General features: G+C 52.3%; 1 protein-coding gene across 2 annotated transcripts in view; it reads right to left on the bottom strand.

Moving 5' to 3' along the window:
* The window catches only part of MAP4K3 (mitogen-activated protein kinase kinase kinase kinase 3), a 135426-nt gene that overhangs the window by 8460 nt on the left and 108133 nt on the right, over positions 1-18833 (bottom strand). For both annotated transcript variants that reach the window (XM_056130572.1, XM_056130573.1), the window contains 9 exons: positions 17360-17472; positions 13322-13363; positions 11915-11999; positions 10289-10368; positions 7193-7253; positions 6896-7013; positions 2452-2510; positions 1842-1945; positions 853-1024 (listed from right to left, as the gene is read on the bottom strand). In XM_056130572.1, the coding sequence (XP_055986547.1) occupies positions 853-1024; positions 1842-1945; positions 2452-2510; positions 6896-7013; positions 7193-7253; positions 10289-10368; positions 11915-11999; positions 13322-13363; positions 17360-17472 (834 nt within the window). The remainder of the gene's footprint in view (positions 1-852; positions 1025-1841; positions 1946-2451; positions 2511-6895; positions 7014-7192; positions 7254-10288; positions 10369-11914; positions 12000-13321; positions 13364-17359; positions 17473-18833) is intronic.

Here is an 18833-nt window from a genome sequence, read left to right as displayed (position 1 = left end):
CTGCCCCTGGGCCTGCCACAGAGAAAGGGAAGGGGAAGAGAGTCGGGTGCGGCGGGACAGGGCTGGCGCCGGGCGGAGCCTCCAGACGGCCCTGCCGTGACCCCAAAGGCCACGAGGCTGCAGCTCTTGGCCACGCGTCAGCTACGGGCGGGGACTGTGAGCCCTGACGCCAGGTCCCGGCTCCTCACTTCACAGCACCCGTGTGTAACGATCCAGCATCATGTCACACACCCGGACTTCACATGGACACACGCATGTGCTCTCAATATACACGCGAAACCGATTCATCAAACTGCTCTGAACAAGCTGAGGAAATTAACTACTTCAAAGCGGGCTGCATTCTCACTGAGGACTGGAATTTTTTGTGCGTTGGTTAAAAAATGTAGGAGCCAGGCCAACTGCACAGCCGCTGGGGTGTTTGTCTTGCATGTGACCGACCGGGCTTTGATCCCCGGCACCCCGGATGGTCGTGTCTGCCTGTCAGGAGTGATCCCTGAGTGCAGAGCCAGGAGTAAGCCCTGAGCATTGTCAGGTGTGGCCCAAGAACAAGCAAAAAACTAAGTTAAAAAAAAAGGGTTGATTAAAGCTGAGGAGCTACTGCAGCGAGCAGGGATATCACACACAGCCAATCTGGGTTCAATCTTCAGCACCTCGGCACCCTGAATATCCCCCCGAGCCCACCAGGAGTGATCTCTGACCACAGCCAGATATTGGGAGGGGGAGAGAGAGGGAGGGAAAGAGAGAAAAAGAGAGGGGGAGAGAGCGAGAGGGAGAGAGCGAGGGAGAAAGAGAGAGGGAGGGGGGGCGGTAAACGGACTCCTTATTCACCCGTGACGCCGTGGAACCACCAACCTGACTCTGTGAACCACGAGGAGGTCGAGTTGGGGTTGACGGTCTCGAACTGCACCACCTGGTTGAAGTCTCGCCCTTTCCCGACACCAACACAGACCAGTGGGAACTCGTGCTCCGGGACGACCAGCATCTCGAACATCCGCAGTGGGCACGGGATGGGGAAATCTATGTGCTGCGGAGACAGAGCGCGTCACTCGGGGAAGCAGGACAATCCTGCCGCGAGTGCGGTGACGGTCTCTCTCTCACAGAAACACTCAAAAGCTCCAGACGGAAGGGGGGGGTCGAACCCGGGCAACTGTCTACAAAGCCAGCACCTGCCCGCTGCTCCTCTCCCCGGCCCTCACCCGCTGCGCCATGTAACGGAAGGTCCGAAATGCTGATTCGCAAGAGACACTCTTGCATGAGTGGACAAGGAAAAAGTCCACAGAGAAAATTCAGCCCTCTATCTTAAGTGATTTCACTCGGCGAATGACAATCATGACCAACGCGAGCTTTGTATGGCCTCAAACATGCTTCTAGCACCACTGTGATGGGAGCCTCCCCACGCGCACGAGTGACCGAGACGAGGGGAGTGAGGGCGCACGACACGGGGAGCCCCCACTTCAGAGCTCCAGAGAGGGCCCCGTCCCACATGCCAGGGGCGTGCTGGGGACAAAACGCGCCTGGACTTATCTGCAGCTTCCAGTTTGGGGGCCACGCCCAGTGGTGCCCAGGGATCACTTACCTGGGCGAGGCCTCCCGGGGGGCAAGCGTCTTAACCCTTTCCTAGCTCTCGGGCCCCCACGTACACGTGTCTATTCTATGTATTTGGTCACGCTCAGCAGTGACCAGGCCTTACTCCAGCTCTGCGCTCACCACCCGGACAATCCCAAATCATTACATGCACTTCAGAGCAAAAACAACGTTTCCGAAGGGAAAGGCCGACTCCTGCGCTGGGGGTGGGCTGGGGTGGGGGGTGTCACGGACCTGCCTGGGGCTTCACGGCTCACCTTGATCAGCATGAACTTCTGCATGGGCTCCACCCACTCCAGGAGGACGATGCTCGTCTGCAGGGCCCCGCACAGGTACTTGTGGCCCGTGTAAGGACTTCTCACTGCAACACCAAAGGCGGCGTGAGCCCGTGACACGGCCTCTGGGCCGCCCCAGAGCCGCCCCTTCCTGTCTCGCCGCGGGCCGAGGAGACACGCAGGGCCGGCTCAGGTGCAGGCTCAGGTGCGTTGGGGTGACGCTCCCAGGGGATGCTTCGGTTCTAATTGCCACGCGGCTCGAGCTCACGCGCAGGAGAACCTCAAGGCACCCGGCACCCGCGTCTGCGTCTGCTACGTTTGAGGAAGCCTGAGGCCGCTCTGGAGTGGGGCAGGAGCTGGGGCCGGCAGCGGCGCAGGAACAGACTCTCAGCTCCCAGAGAAGCCTGAGGCCTGTTCCGAGGGAATACAGGCCGCCTGCAAGGCACCCTGGAGAGGCAAATGCTCTCCTGGGGGCGTTTCACGGAGCCCCGGGGAACGGGAGGGGTGGGCGACACCCCCTTGGGCCGAGCGCCCCGAGCGCCGTCCCTCCCGGCTCCGCAGCAGGAGGGCGTGGGACCTGCCGCCCACTTACCGACACAGCACTTCTGGCACCACTTGGTCTCGGGGATCTTTGCAGACACGGAAAATTTCCTGAGTGCAAGTGAAAAGAAAATACCCGTCAGCCACGTCAGTCTGGTGAAGGGACAGTCACAGTTAGGTGGAGAAAAAACGAGAAGTTCAAAAACCGGCGCACATCTGTCAGACTTCCTATTAGAACCGAGAATAAACCGGATTCTTCTCCATCACCCTCCCCAACGATTCCAAAAGAATGCAGGATTCAAATATGAAAAACCAAAACTATAAAACATTTGGATTGTACAAAGATATGACCTTGGAAAAGACATAAAAAAAGAAGATACATCCAGGCATCTTTTATAATATTACAACCCAGAATACAAGTAAAGGTCGTATAAACCTCAAAATAAATTTTTCCTTTTCTACACAGATATGTAAGTGGCTTTAAACTGTACAAATGTCCCTTTCGGCCCACGCCACCATCTGCCAGTAAACAGCAAAAATGATCGAGACTAAGGGAGTGCGGGGGGGTGCGCACTGTCTGTCCTCGAGACCTTCAGGATTCAGGAAACACAGTCGCTCCTCTGGCCACGTGCATGCGGATACAGGGAAGGCGACACGGGAGACAGACAGAGGGAACGGACGGTCCCAAGAGGAAGCCCCACAGAAGTTCCCAGGGCAGAACTGGGGGTCTGCAGTGTCAGCCAGCACGCTGCCGGCATCTTCACCGACAGACAAGCCGAGGGCAGGTTCTTGCCGAGAGGATGAGTGTTCGATTCGAGCGTATTAAGCGCTCTAAGGGTCGAGGCAGATGCCGGCAACAGGTGGAGGAAAATGACCAAGAAAAGGAGCCGAAGAGAAAGGGACTTGGGTTCAGCAGAAGCTCCACCCAGGGCCGCTCTGGTCCCAAGAGCCAGTGGGAAGGAGCACCAGCGGCTGGGGCCCGTCCCTAGGAATACAGGGCAGGAGAGGGGTTTGTTTCAAACAAGAGACGCCTGGACTACACAAAAGGTAATAGATAAATTGTTCATTTTATTTACTTTTTGCCACAACTGGTGGTGCTCAGGGCGGACTCCCGGCTCTGTGCTCAGGGCGGACTCCCAGCTCTGTGCTCGGGGCTGACTCCTGGCTCTGTGCTCAGGGCTGACTCCAGGCTCTGTGCTCAGGGCTGATGCCCAGCGGTCTCACGGACCACGTGGGGCACCAGGGATCAAACCGGGCTGGCCCCAAACCCCCTGCCCGCTCACTGTCACTCTGGCTCTGACGCCCCAGCTCAGGAGCCGCATTTCAGAGGGATGAGGTCTTCATGCATTTGGGGGATGACAAGACTAGGCAAGGAATCTTTCCCGGAGTTCTTCTATGTCCCGGAAGGCAAATGTCCAGTGAGCCGTAGTGTCGCCCTAGCCCTGAGTGCATTTCTCGCATGCTGTTGCGGTGTGTTGGCCTTTTCTTTTTATATATCTATATTTCTTCTTTTAGGTCCTGAGATCTACAAAGGTGTCTGCAGCGTGGTCTTGGCATACACTGTCCCACAAGCCCACGCCAGGGCCGCTGCCCTCCAGGTGAAAGCCTATTGTGAGGGGGAGAGGGCACACCCCTTGGTGCTCAGGGGTCACTCCTGCAGGCTCGGGGGACCATGTGTGTCGGGGGATTGAATCCGGGTTGGCGAGTGCAAGGCCAGCGCCCTTCCTGCTGTGCTGTCTAGTCCTCTCTAGTCCTTCTGCACCAGTCTTTTTTTTTTTTTTTAAATAAAAAATCCGAATCCTGCCTTGCTGGCTATACAAATTGCACAGGTGCTGGGCTGTGTAACAACTTCCAGAAAGCTCTCTGGTTTGTTTTCGTTTTCACCCTGGGAGTGCTCAGGGCTCTCACTCCTGGCTCTGAGCACAGAGCCCTACGAGGCAGCGGGTTGGGAGCTGGGCCAGCTCTGCTGGGGCGCCGGCCCGGAGCACTGCGGGACGGGCCTGCCACCGTGTGCACAGTAGGACAGCCTGCAGGAGCCCGCGCCCGTTTCCCAAGGCGCTATCTGCAGTCATGGATTCTAACACGCGGCGCTCAGTTCTTACTCTAAGTCACGCGTGGCACAAGTCTGTGACCTTGAGCCTCTCGACCAATACCAGGCTCAGAATCAGAAACTTCCTCATCATTAGCAATTTAGCCAGTAACTTATGAGTCTGTTTGCAGTGTTCAGTGAGACAGCCCGGCTGCCTCGTGGAAGCTTTCCAGAAGCCATTAACAGCGTTCTGGGCTTGCACGAGAGCGGTTGGAAATAGTTCCTCAAGCAAGGGCTTGTCTGTGTGCTAAGACATTTTCGGGCTGATGCCAACCCTGAGGTGACGCCAGCAGGGCATGTGCAGGAGACCGGGAGCCCCGGGCATCCCGAGTCTCGGCCTCTGGGTAAAGGAGTCTGTTCCCTTTGACCAATTTCAGAGCAGGAAAACCCTCAGATTTCACTGAACAGGTCAGTGATCATAAGACTGTTGCTCTCATGTCTGTCACACAATTCAAAACACTCTTTGTTCATACGGCACTGGGGATCGAGCCCAGGTCGCTCACATGCTGATCACATTCCTGGAGATGGAAACAAAAATTCCCAGAATCTGGAGCAAACACTGGCTGAAACCGCAGTGCTCTTTATTCTTAGTTTGAAAAATCTGAAAGCCAGACTGCAGATGTCTACACTGCCGGGGAGAGGTCACGTGACTCATCCTGGCCCCAGACCGCAAAGGCAGAGACGCAGATCAAAGTTCAATCTGCCCGGATCCCAAAGCCTTTTCTGAAAAGAGAGCCAGCGCCACTGCCTTTGCAACGAGGCCCACGAAGCACTCATGATACCTCGGAAGTGTGATCTGTGGTCTCTATGTGCAGAAGAAGTGGTGCTGCCACCTAAGAAACCGGTTTCAGGTTTCCCACAAACAAGTGAGAATTAAGAACAGACTTCCCAGGGCCAGAGAGATAGTGAGTGTGTCAGGTGCTTATCTTGCCCGGGGCTGGGCTGGCTCTGATCCCCAGCGCCATGGAGACAGGAGTCAGCCCTGAGTACAGCCAGGTATGCCTCCTGAGCAAAACAAAAATCAGATTTTCCAATCACTGAATCTAGATAACGAGGAGGAAGAAAGTGGGCTGGCTGCGCTGGTGGGTGCTGCTGGCACTTAAGATGAACTCAACACAGGCCCTGCAAAAAAGCGTGAGGCCCAAACCTTCCGAGGCCTTTCTCTCTAGCGCTCCGAAAGGGAGAGACAGCGTCTGCTCGACCCGTCCCACCTACAGACACTGCGTCCCACAGAGTGCTCAGCCGAGCTGGGAAGAACTGAACAGGACAACCAGGGGCAAACGCAGGCCCCACCCGACACGGAGACACCAAGCACACCTCCAGCCCCGGAGCTGACGCCTGGGCATGGTCTCCGCGGGGTGAGTCTCAGGCAGAAAGCTGGACGGAAGCCATCTCCGAACGAGAGAAAGACGGCACAGGGCCGCAGGGAGGAGAGAAGGCCGCGGGCGCCAGAGCTGCACGGGCAAGCCCCAACCCCAACTCCAGCCGAAACAGCAACGGCGATTCCCAGGCACCGTGCGAGGACCCAACTCCATCCAGCGCAAATAACGAAGACGGAAAACGCTGCAGCACACTCCGAAGCGCATCCTCATCCGACAACGCGGACAAGCGCGCCCACGAGGATCTCTGGGCTGGCTGTCAACGAACACCCGAGAAGGGCAGATTCTGGGGCATCTCAGTCACCACCCCTCGGGGTCTGAGGGAGGAAAGTCCCCCGAGTGGATACCAGGCTCAGAGAGCTCGTCCGCGAGCAAGGGGCAAACAGCCCGTCAAGCAGGCGCAAGACGCAGCAGCACCAAACAGCTCTCATTTCTAACTTATTTCCTAGAGGAAAATTCTTTTTCTTTTTCCTCCTTTTTGGGTCACGCCCAGCGATGCACAGGGGCTCCTCCTGGCTCTGCACTCAGGAATTACTCCTGCCAGTGCTCTGGGGACCCTATCGGATGCTGGGAATTGAACCCGAATCGGCCGCATGCAAGGCAAACTCCCTAACTGCTGTGCTATCGCTCCAGCCCCCCTAGTGGAAAAATCTTAACAAGAAAGTCTGGGTTCTTAAGTTGATAAACTGTAACTTGAGAAAACAAATTTTAAAAAAATGTCAAAAGTACTACATGTGAAATATGTTTATCAGAAAATTACAGAAAGGAATCGGCTTTAGGCGTACAGGAAAAGATATTTTACAAAATGTGGAAGAAAATGTCTGATGAAACTAGATATTGGAACATCTTAAAAGAATGCGACAAATAAGAACTCATGAAAATATATTCCTTCCTAAAAATTTCTCATTATGCACGATTTCTATTAACCCCCAAAGAGTGCTTTTGAGTCCTGCAGCACAACCACTTCTTAGAGCAGATCATTAGCAAGTTCTCTCTCAGGACGAACACATAATTAAATGTGCAATTACCGTGGCAGTATTTTGTCGGGGAGTTTGTGGGCTGGGATTGCGACTGGCAGCTTTTGCATTTGTCGTGCATACTCGAAGAGCCCAGGAAGATTATGGGAGTAGAGCTGAGAGGCTTTACCTGCGGGGAAAGAGAAACATTGCCGAGAAACAAGGAACAGGAGGAGGAAAAACTAAGGCGCGAAAAACTGGCTCGTGGAGTTCATGCCCAACTCAATCGGCCCAACTAGTGGCTGAATAAACAGCAGTGCTCCTACATAACAAAACACGACAACAACGACAAAAACCCACAAGACTCACCAGATATCGATAGTAAGCAGTTGTTCATCACATACAACCACGTACACCGCCGGGGGAAGAGCTGAAAAGAAAAACCAGTTTACAAAAGAAGACGAATAACAGCGCTCTCTCTCTCTCTCTCTCTCTCACACACACACACACACGTTTACTATGTGACAGATTAATCAACAGACAATTCTGAAATATTTTAATGATCACTCAATATACCTTTTTTTTCTTTTTGGGTCACACCCGGCGATGCCCAGGGGTTCCTCCTGGCTCTGCACTCAGGAGTTACTCGTGGCGGTGCTCGGGGGACCATATGGGATGCTGGGAATCGAACCCGAGTGGCCACGTGCAAGACAAACGCCCTCCCTGCTGTGCTATCGCTCCAGCCCCCATTCAATATACTCTTACAGGAGTAAAAAGAATTAGCCTTCATTAACCTTGGTAACTTATTATCCAAGTCTCAGTGTCACACTCAATGACTCTTTGGTAAGGGTGACATAATCCCAAACTATGACAGGGGAAAAAAAGGCCCTTTCGAACAATCTTTTATTTTGGTTTTGATACGAAATCCTTGTATGCTTCTCCCCGAGTCTGCCTGCTGAGGCGTATGGACACACTTAGTTTCTGCAGAGAAGCAGCAGAAAAAAGCCCAAGAGACATTCTGATAAAAACTACATCATCAGATGTAGGGAGGCTGGGACGGAGGGAGGGAGAGGAGCCGCAAGGGACAGACCCGTCGGGACCCCACGGCCGCGCCCGACAGCCCAGGATCCTCGAATCTCTGAAGACCGTTTCACAACTTCTCAGGCGCACTCACAGAAACAGCCCCCAAGCAAAGCTGCAGGGCTGTGGCGGCTGCTGAATCCAGCAAGTGGGCCCAGGGCCGGGGCTCCCGGGAGGCCACAAACAACTGCGCCGGGAGGCGGGAGGGCTGCCCCTCGCTCTGGGGTCGGGACTTGGGCCCTGAGCACAGCTGGGAAAAGGCCCTAAACCCCTAGTAACAAACACACAAACCAAAACCCCAACCGCTCCTTCACGCTCTTCACACCGGGAGCTCGCGGGCTACACTGGAAGTCAGGCAGAGGCGGGGCGACGCCCAGGACCTTCTCTCTTTTTACTGGGTTCAGGGAAGCTGATCTGACTGAGTGCTGAGCTGGGTTTCCTCCCACACAGACGCAACGAGAAGGTGCTTGTCCAGGACCAGACCCACGGCTTACCGGAGTCACACGTATTTTCTAAGTGCAAGTAAATGTAAGAATTTTCCTTATATTTTAAGTCAAACTTGGAAATATTTGTAAATGGAATATAAGCATAAACAAACACAAGGTCAAGACAAATTCTCTAACATCAGTATAGGAACAATGTAAAGGCATCAAGGGTTTTTTCATTTCATTTTTTTTCATTTCATCATCCTGTTATTCGTCGATTGCCTCGAGCAGGCCCCAGTAACGTCTCTTTCATCCTAGCCCTGAGATTATATTCAAGGCTCTTTAGGAGAATGAGACCCATCATTGTTACTGGTATTTGGCATATTTGGTACGCCACAGGGAGTTTGCCAGACTCTGCCCTGTGGGCAGGCTACATTCGATAGCCTGCAAGTTTGTCCAAAGTAGGAATGAGATAATAAGATGTCATAAAAAAAAAAAGTTCTGATAAGGGTTTTTTCAAGTACTAAATTTCACTACATCTCGTAAACTCTAAGCCTTTCTGGTTTCTCTCAAATTGTTTTGCTGTAGAAGAATGAGAGAGAGGAATACTGGGATGTTTGCTCCATTCTGCACCAGGGCGAAACGGATCCAAGTACTTTTTCTTTTTTCCACTGAAAACTTCGCGGAGGATGTTGCTTGGGGGCTCCCCAGGAGTTCAGGCAGCTCGCAGGGACCCTCCTGAGTGTGGGGGGCGGTGGGGGGAACCCTTCCGTTTCTCTTTTTTGTTGGAGGCCACGCGAGGGCTGGGCAGAGCTGGGCTGGCCCGAGCCCGTGGGACAGCCACTGTGGACGGCTCTGAGGGGCTGATGGACCCAAGGCCATGGGAATGTGGAGCTCAGCGCAACAGCACCCAGAGTCAGGGGGGCCGTGCCACAGTGACCCCGAGGCCCTGGTGTCAGAGAATCCGTGCTGGCTGGCACCGGGCAGTCGGCAGTCACCGAGCAGCTCTGCCGACCCGGGGGAGACCTTGCGGTCCCAGCCTGTGTCTGAGCAGGTCCAGGGTCTGACCGAGTGGTCCTGGGCGGGCGGGCAGGCAGGCCCGTGCCAGCTCCCAACATCCGGGGAACAACCCCTCTGAACCCACCGGCTCCACGTCGGGTCAGGAGGGGACCTGGGGTGGCCATTACTGCTGTGTCCACTGCCCAGAGTAGCTCCCGGTGATAGGACCCACCCGGGCTGCCGAGGTCCAGGCCTCCTGTAGGCCCCTATGCCGCCCTTGCCCGGTCCGTTGGAGTGGACGGTCAGTCCCTCTCGGCGCACACTCTGGGCCTTTCCTTCCTGCCCCGCACAGCCCCTGGACATTTGTTCCCGTCCTGAAGCCGGGGCTGCTTCCCGGGGTGCTGGCCCAGTGCCCGCGGAATCGTCCCTCTCCAGCACCTGGTCCTGTAGGTTTCTCAGGTCCTCGCCCGCACGCACTGGGCAGTAAGACACTCGGCCCTGACTTGACACTCCTAGCTCCACGACCCTGTCCACCTGCCGGCAGGCACCCTCCATCCGCCCGGGACTCCAGACCCATCTTTGCCTGTGGCCCACGTTTCACTCCTAGGGCAATGGGGACGGGTCAGAAGGCGGTTTCCTTAAGGGTCAGTCCGGCTGGAGACAGCACAGTGGACACGGCGCTTGTCTTGCTTGTGGCTGGCCGGACCTGACCCCTGCGTGTCACCCAACTACCACTCTGGAGGAAGCCTGAGCACCGCTGGAGGTGGCCAAAAACCATTAGAGGGGGCAAGGAAGATCAGGAATTAGCTCCGTAAGCCTGCTCGCAGAACCGTCGGAGAAGATGTTCCAAAGAGATACGTGAATGAAGGAGGCAGTGAATCGCAGAAACGAAACTCCTTTCTTACCTTCTGTTCAGTGAGTGAAAACTGGAAATAATTAGAGAAAACAGAAAATAAAATACCTGTTCCATTGATGTTTCGTGAAGTTCATTAAGATTCAAGGTATAAATCCCTTCTTCAGCACCAAATATCAAGTATTGATCTGAAATAACAAAACCGATATATCAAAACCAAAATTTTTTGTTTGGGGATCCCACCCAGCAGTGCTCAGGGGACCGGCCAAATGCAGAGACGGGGAGGAGCCTGGGCTGGCTACGTGCAGGAAGTGCCTGGCTGTGTCCCGGCTCTCCTGCTCTACAGGCTGTCATCAGGGCCAGAGACAGCTTGATGGACGGGCGCCTGCTCTGCACAGGCCGGGGCTGAGCCCCACAACGCACGGCCCACCAAGCACTGCTGGGAGTTCCCCCGAAGCACAGAGCCAGGAGCGCCCCGAGCACTGTGAGGGTGCCCCTAGGTTTGTGGAACGGGGTTGTAAGCCCAAAGCGTACTGACACATGAGGAGAATGATCTGACTGATGGGCAGTGAAGGCTTCCGGTTCATCTTTGAACCTGGGCCACAGCCCGTGCTGCTCACCCTTACTTCCGGGACTTAGGGATCACCCGAGTGGTGCTCAGGTAACCACACGCGGTGAGGGATCGAACCAGGGCTGGCTGCCCGCAACGCCAGTGCCTTAAGCCCTGTGCCATCTCTTTGGCCACGTTTTCAATTTTCAAGCAAGCAAGACGTGAGACATTCCAACTCCCGGGGCTCCGAAGCAGAGGGAAACGCAACACCGGCTCTGTGGAGCCCCTGTGAGGACCCCCCATCAGAGGTGCCGAAGGGGAATGCAGACGGCGCCAGGCACACCGTCGTCGCCCCAGCCGGGCCTCCGCGGGGGCTGTGCCGCCACAGACCTGCCCCGTCCCTGGCAGAGCAGAGAGGCCTTGGGGGAGGCCTGGGCACCGCAGGCCTCTCAACGCTGCTGGGCGTGCGGACGGCCACAGAAACAGCCCGAAAGAGCCAACGCAAACGTGGCACAAGTGCTCAGGAGGCACCGGGTCTGGCCACGGACCCCTCGGTCGTTTCTCAGGTGGCAGGAAGAGACTCAGCATTTCTGCCGGTGAAGTTGAGGCAGGTCGAGGATGAGGTAGAGCGTCCGGAGGGTCACTCCTGGGGTGCCAGCGTCACGGGCTCAGCGCTCAGGTGGCCGGCCTCGGCTGACCCCGGTTTAAACCGGACCAGCTCAGGCAGCCGATCTTGGACTCAGCCGCAGGGCGGCCAGGAGAAGCTCTGAGCGCCAGCCCCCTCCGGTGAGGTAAGAGCCGCTCCAGCAGGAGGGAGGAGGCACGGGGACAAAGGTCCGGCCAGGGGTCCCAGCCAGCGCTCTCGACTCCCACAGGGACACTTTGGTGGAGTCAGTGGCAGGCGCTGGGCCCCGGAGTGAGTGCCTAGCATTGGCCCCGTGGGACAGCACTGTGGAGAAGCCAGGGCCCGGAGTGTGGCTCCCTACAGTGGTCGGGGTGACAGCAAAACTGGACCGTGTCTCCCCAGAGGCACACGGGGAGAAATTTATCTTTAAAATGATTTTAGTTCAACCAAATTTTCCCGAAATATCTTAGTAAAACTGCATGTTTTCTGAGCCACTGTACAGAAAACAATAACAAAGGAATGTAAAAAATGCTTTTAAAATTACAACTTAAAAACATACCTCTTGTTTCTGGGTTTATCCATGATGTCGCACAGTGAATTTTCAAGGGACACCCGTTAAACACCTTTGAGAAACACGCACCCATCTGAGAAAGTAAAAGAAAACCAACGCTGGTCTTAGGAAGGGTCAGATCATAACAACGGTTAACAGAGAAAAATCTTACTTCAAGTGTTATTTCTCTTCTCACATAAGAAAAATTGTCACAGCAACAGTATCGATACAAAAACTAGTTTATAGAAGCTGCAAATCAAAGCTTCACACCAAGAACAATACAATTATTTCCTTTTAATCATCTATACAGGTCAAATTTTTTCTTACTTGGTCTCATGAGTCTTCAAATAGTTATTAATCACGGAATTTGGTTTAGAAGTAAAATACGGCTGTTGTGGAATTTATGTACACACACATATATTTACACACACGTACATACATTTCAATTCTAAATCATTCAGACAGACCTATTTCTCATTTCAGCGTTGCTTCTGGGCCGACCAGTGTGGTGCCCGGGGCCCAGAAGAACTGCCACAGCTCAAAGCACAGTGACAAAGGGCTGGGCGGCGTCTGTCCCGTCTGTACTGCAGGGCAGTGCCTCACCCCTGCCCTCCGCACTGGCTCTTTGGACCCCAGGCTTGTTTAAAAAAAAAAAATAGGCATTTGATTATGTTTCCTGGATCATTTAAAAGTTTTACTTTTCTTTTTCAAATTTTTATTAGTGAGACACCATGAGGTATAGTTGTAGACTTACAAATCTTTGTGTTTGGGTTTCAATTATACATTGATCAAGTGCCCATCCCTCCACCAGTGCCCACTCTCCACCACCACAGACCCCAGTATCCCCCGCCCCCGCCTCTGTGGCAGGGCACTCCCTTTTGTTCTCTCTCCTTTTGGGTGTTGTGGTTCGCAAAAGAGGCATTGGGTGGCAATCATGTTCGGTCTATAGTCTACTTTCAGCATGCATCTCCCCTCCTGGGAAAACTTTTACTTTCTGATTTTAATACTAATTCATCAAGCACATTTGCTGATTATTTCAGATATTACAAGACATGCCTTCCAGTTTAAACAGCCAAAACCACAAGAACTCAAAGTTTAAGTTTTTCCATCTTCTATCATAATCACGAGCCTTTCCACATTTCTTCACACACAGCTACAAAAAGGTCGAAACGCATTTTGGAAAACAGCTCCAAACGTCATCAAGCTTATATTAGAAAAGTCTCATTCACAGGCTCTTTGTTCCCGCCTTCCGTTTTGTTTCTGGGAGGGGGCAGCAGCCGGCTCTGCCCAGGAGCCTCGGCACCCGCAGGGAGAGCCCCCCGGGGAGAATCTGTAACCGTGCAACACACGCGGCCAAAGGTGCACGTGCAAGAAACTACATTGGCTTGAAGATAAAACTTGGGTGTTTATACTCACGTGCACTTTGGGCGTTGGGGGCAGACCGTTACTGATCGGCTTCTAGGGAGGAAAAAAAGGACGCGTCACTCTCTTCCTGGAGCTCCCGGGAGAGCAACCCCACCTCAGGCCCGAGGACAGATGCCGAGGCGCTCGCGGCTCTGGCCACAGCTGCACTCGTCCAGGACGGGGACACCGTCCTCACGGACAGGCGTGTCCCCCCGCACCTCCCAGCTCCATTTCTGCACAGCCCCAGGGAAGGGCCGAGGCTACATGGTTCCTCAGCACCAGGCCACGGCAGTACTTCCCGCCAGCCAGCAGACTCAGTTCGACCCGAATCAAGTCCCAGCTCGTTTCGGCTCAGGGCAGGACGACTCTCGGCCTCCGCCGCTGTCGGGTATCTGCTCTCGCAGAACGTAGGACCCAGTGTCCTGTGTGTACTGAGAGGAGGCCTCGATGCCGGCAGAACACAGGCCCCGCACCGCCTGTCCTCTCGGACCCACAGCGCGGCGCCTGGCGATGCTCAGAAACCCAAGGGGCTCACTGCCAGGAAGGCTGCGCCCCCCACAGCCAACCCCAACGCCAGGTCCTTGTTCAATGTATCTACCTCCCTACATTTAAGATACTTAAGCATCCATGTAGAAATACCCAGTATCTATCCCCCACCCCCCTTAAACACTGTGGTTTCCAAAGTTGCCATGATGACTCTTACCCGCTTCCATATTCCAACCCCAAGCCCCCCACGTCACCTTCCTCCGCCGTCTCCACTGTCCCAACCTCCCACTACCCTGCGCCCAGAGCAGCCCTCAGTGATTTCTTTGATATTGCTTGCATCACTAACTGACCAAGGGGATGATCAAAAACAAACCAAAAAAACCCTCTGTGAAAGAAAACCCGTGAAAATGGTTCTATCCGTCACGAGACACTAAGAGCTTGTCTGGGCTTTACTGAGCTGCTGCCACGAGCTTCCGTGTTTGTTCGTGTCAGCTGAGACTAGCTGGCTCCGTGTCGCACCCCATTCAGTCTGGCGAGCTGCTCCTGGGATGCTGATGCTGTGGAGTTTCGTGGCTGCACCCTCCGGGAGATCCGGAACCTTTCAGCGCCAGAGCAGGGGCGTGGCGAGAGCTGTCGGGCTGCGGCAGCGGCTCTGGGCTCTGGCAGGAGGGAGCCAGCGGGGCGGGTATCTGAGACACGCTTTTGCTTAGCTGTTCTCTTTTGGTGTTTAACTGAGTCTCTAGGAGATGAGCTTCCACGGTGTGGGCTGGGACGTGGGTGGGACTTGGGGAGGCTGCCTGCCCCGACTCAGGAAAGGCTGGCAACTCCAGAACTTTTGAAAACACGTCTGTGTGGCTGCCTGTAGCTCCTCTTTTGTGAATGAACCTTTTCCTATGTCACTTTTTCTTGTCAGTTTGTGGGAGTTCTTAATACAATTTACACTCACATACTCTGCTATGTGTAACACAATGTTTACTCCCGGTGTACAGATGATCTTAATGTCACTTATGATGTGCTTTGTCAGTTGAAGAATTAGACTTTGGTGAATTTAGCTGTGTATTCATAACTGGTCAAGTATACCAGTAATTGTGAAAGGGAAATCACAACCATGAACTTTATGAAACTCTGCATTGCTTCTAAAGTTATCTAAATAACAGCATTTTTGAGATATGATGTCACTATTTCTTCTCAAAGTGACATAAACCACAAGCATTTGAATGATACTTGACAAAGCTGAAAAGGTACTGTTCACCACAGGCTCAGACGAGCCTCATCCAGGAGTGAATCTGCCGAAAAACCCACGTACGCGGGTTTGTGGCTAAAGTCTCCAGGCTCGCACGGAGTCAGGATGGCTGGGAATGGGCGACGCACCCCCATCGCCCCGTCTTTTGGGAGCCTGGCAGTCATGCCCACGGACTGCCTCTGGTGCCACCGAAACTCACTCACGGCCACGATTCAGAGACTCACAAATAAATCTCCGAAGAGGGCCCCAAGTTGCAGGGATACCTCCAGAGTCACCACCCAGTTAAAAATTTAATTCCAGCTGGATCACTCTATTTAAAATTTTAGAATCCCTGGAGATTTTATACACTGGACGTCTCACACTCTATGCCACTGATGTACCGAGAGTAGCACACCACGTTTGATGGGGGTGTAAAGGCAACTGATCTCAATCAAAAAAGGAAAACTGCACACAGGCTCAACCTGTAACAACATGTTAGCGAACGGGCACCAGTGACGTCTCCATTGTGAGACTTGCCACTGTTTTTGGCACATCGAATACGTCACACGGTTAGCTTGCCAGGCTTTGCCGTGTGGGCACGATACTCTCGTTAGCTTGCTGTGCTCTCTAAGAGGGGTGGAGGAATCGAACCGGGGTTGGACCAGATCCGCTGCGTACAAGGCAAGCACCCTACCCACTGTGCTATCGATAGCTCCAGCCCAGTGATTTCTTGTACAAAGACTTAATGGCTCGAGGGTGAGATACAACAATTTTCACAGACTTTCTTCTAAAGAAACTTTTTTGGGGATAATTTTTAGAGGATTATTCACAACAAGCAATATTGCACAAATTATTTAGGGGCAGACTTTGGGGGTAGTGGGAATATTTGAAATAATGGTGATGGGAAGGTGTAATGGTGGGACTGGTGTTAGAATATTGAATGTAATAAATTATTGTGAATAACTTAAAAAAAAAGGTGCCGTTAACTGATTTCACGTATATGATGCAAAAGAAGTATTCTGGATAGTACTAGACATTTCTGAAATTTGGTTTTGTGTTTTTCTGTTTTGGGGGCATATCTGGAGTGCATAGGGGACCCTGTATAGTTCTGGATATCAACCCATGGTCAGCTGCATGAAAGGAAAGCGGTGTAAGCTCTGTACTATCTCTTGTTATATATTCAAATATAATTTTAAGGATTTACAAATACTGCCATGAATTTCTGATTTAATTGTTCTCATTTTTTCAAAATACCCATTTATATTGTATTGATCTCCTTTAGCTACATCAAGTACTTTGGAGAAGATTTTAATTAAGGAACTCGGAATATTACGTTAACTCTTATATTTAAGTAATAATAAACTTCCTTCAATTTCAAGAAGCTATAGCCATATTTTATTTTTTATCTTAAATTTTTTTTAAGCCATACCCAGCTTTATTCCGGGGTTACTCCTGGCTCTGTGCTCTGGGGCTCTAGGGGCCAGAGGAGGGCCGACTGCGTATAAGACGAGCCCCTTCCCCTCTGGGCGATCTTCCCAGCCCCGGCGACCAGGCTCTAACACTGACCTTCGTTTTGTTTGGGGGCCACATCTGGCAGTGCTCAGGGGTCATTCCTCACTCTGCACTCAGGAATTACTCCTGGCCGTGCTCGAGGGGCCACATGGGATGCCGGGGACCACACCTGGGCCAGACGCGTGCACGGTACAGACCCTACCCCGTTCTCTACTATCACTCTACTCCCCGAGAATTTTTTTTTTTACTTGTTGGGTCACACCCGGCAATGCACAGGGTTACTCCTGGCTCGGCACTCAGGAGTTACTCCTGGCTGCCTGGCTGTGCTCAGAGGACCATACGTGATGCTGGGAATCGAACCCGGGTCGGTCGCGTGCCAGGCAAATGCCCTACCTGCTGTGCTCTCTCTCCAGCTCCCCCAAAGGATTCTTATCAATGACAAGAATCGCAGCCACTTCTTGATCAATCACAAGAACACTGTTTCCCATATGTAGAAGGCCACATCTTATCATATACTATGTTCAAAATTGGTCTATGTTCTGATAATAAATTGTGAATTATTTTAAAAAATAAATTTCAGAACCCGCACATTTCGTTACATTTAAGAAGCCAATATCAAAATCGTATAAACAAAAAGCAATGATCCAGCGCGTCAAGGTAAAACTAACCCTTTTTCAAAATTTAAATGACCTATGTGTCATTCTGACAGCTGAAATATGAAGAGACCAATCGTCTGACATGCAGTCACTATAGTTTCACTGAAAGTGCCACGTGAACGTGGGACTGACGAAGGAAATGAGTACAGGCAGAGTCTCGACTTAGACACCCACCGGGACATCTTTCTTTTCTCTTCGTGAAGGAGTTGTGCCTCGGTGTTCGTTCTGGTGTTGATACAAGGGACCGTCTCGTTCACCATTTAACTGGGAGGAGTTCACTCCGTTTCCTTCAAACAAGACAAGTTTGAATATGGTGAAAAGAATCGATTCTCATGAAAATCGTCTAACTAGAAATACCAAGCAGGAAAGAAAAGTATTAGGCCTGATACTGTTTCACCCTTTCTTTGAGATGACTTAACCAGAATAGTTCGCCCTAAAGAGAGAAGTTTCAAATATATATTCACGAGTTTCAGATGGATGTTCTTACTTTAACGCCAAGCAGTCAGGTTAAAAAAAATGCATGATTACACAATTCAATCAGCCTAATCAGTGGCTGGATAAATAGCATTACTCCTACATTAAAAAAAAATGCATGATTAGTAGACGACTGTTGAAGAGCTCACTGGAATTTCAAAGGACAGGGATAACAGGTGAGACCCACTCGGATGGCTACAGTCCAGCTCAACGGTGGCACCGGACAGCAGCGCGACTCGATGACCACGCCAGCCTCCACCGAGGCAACCCGGCTCTTCCTGCTCGTCTGCAATTTCCCCCCCTCTGTGCGATCTTTTCTTCATGAATTTTCCCTTGCCTCTCCCTCTCTTTCAAACAAATCTGTGTTAGATTCTCTCTTCTCTCTCCTTCCCCTGTCCCCTGCACACACACACACACACACACACACACACACACACACACACACACACACACACACTCCCCGCAACGCCCGGTGATGATCTGGAGTCCCCTCTCAGACCTGGGCAGCTGGAGGCACGAAGGTCACACCAATGGGCTGCAGGAGCACAGCGGGGCATCTGGGACCTGGGGTCCGACTCGGCCCTGTGCGTGGGCCATGTTCTACCACTTGAGCCCGCTCCCGGCTGTCTTTCTCTTTCCCCTCGCCCAGTGGGATACGAGGTCCCAGTTCCTTTCTTCCCCATTCTTGTGTGAAAAACCAAAAGGTGAAGCGATAGGGGCTAAAACATTGTCTAACTGAAACCCAGCCAGGAACAGCTTTGTAACTGTGTATCTCACAATGATTCGATAAACAAAACAAAAATAACATATTCTTCTACTTAAATAGAAAAAGGGTAATTTATAGAATAAATATAATAGAAAAAGGGTAATTTACAGTAGGGAATATACAGAGTTACTGAAGAGAGTTTAGTGGCTCCCTTAAAGGACAGTTTCGTTGCTCTTTTTTTTTTTTAAATCACTGTATCACTGTCATCCTGTTGTTCGTGGATTTCCTTGAGCAGGCACCAGTAACATCTCCTTCATCCTAGTCCTGAGATTTTAGAAAGTGCCAACATTGTTACCGGTTTTTGGCATATTGAATATGCCACGGGGAGTTTGCCAGACTCTGCCGTGTGGGCAGGTTACATTCAGTAGCCTGCCAGTTTGTCCAAAGTAGGAATGAGATAATAAGATG

The sequence above is a fragment of the Sorex fumeus genome, unplaced genomic scaffold (assembly GCF_029834395.1).
Source record: "Sorex fumeus unplaced genomic scaffold, SorFum_2.1 ptg000079l, whole genome shotgun sequence".
Classification (NCBI taxonomy): domain Eukaryota; kingdom Metazoa; phylum Chordata; class Mammalia; order Eulipotyphla; family Soricidae; genus Sorex; species Sorex fumeus.
This window is presented reverse-complemented; position numbering and strand designations above follow the sequence as displayed.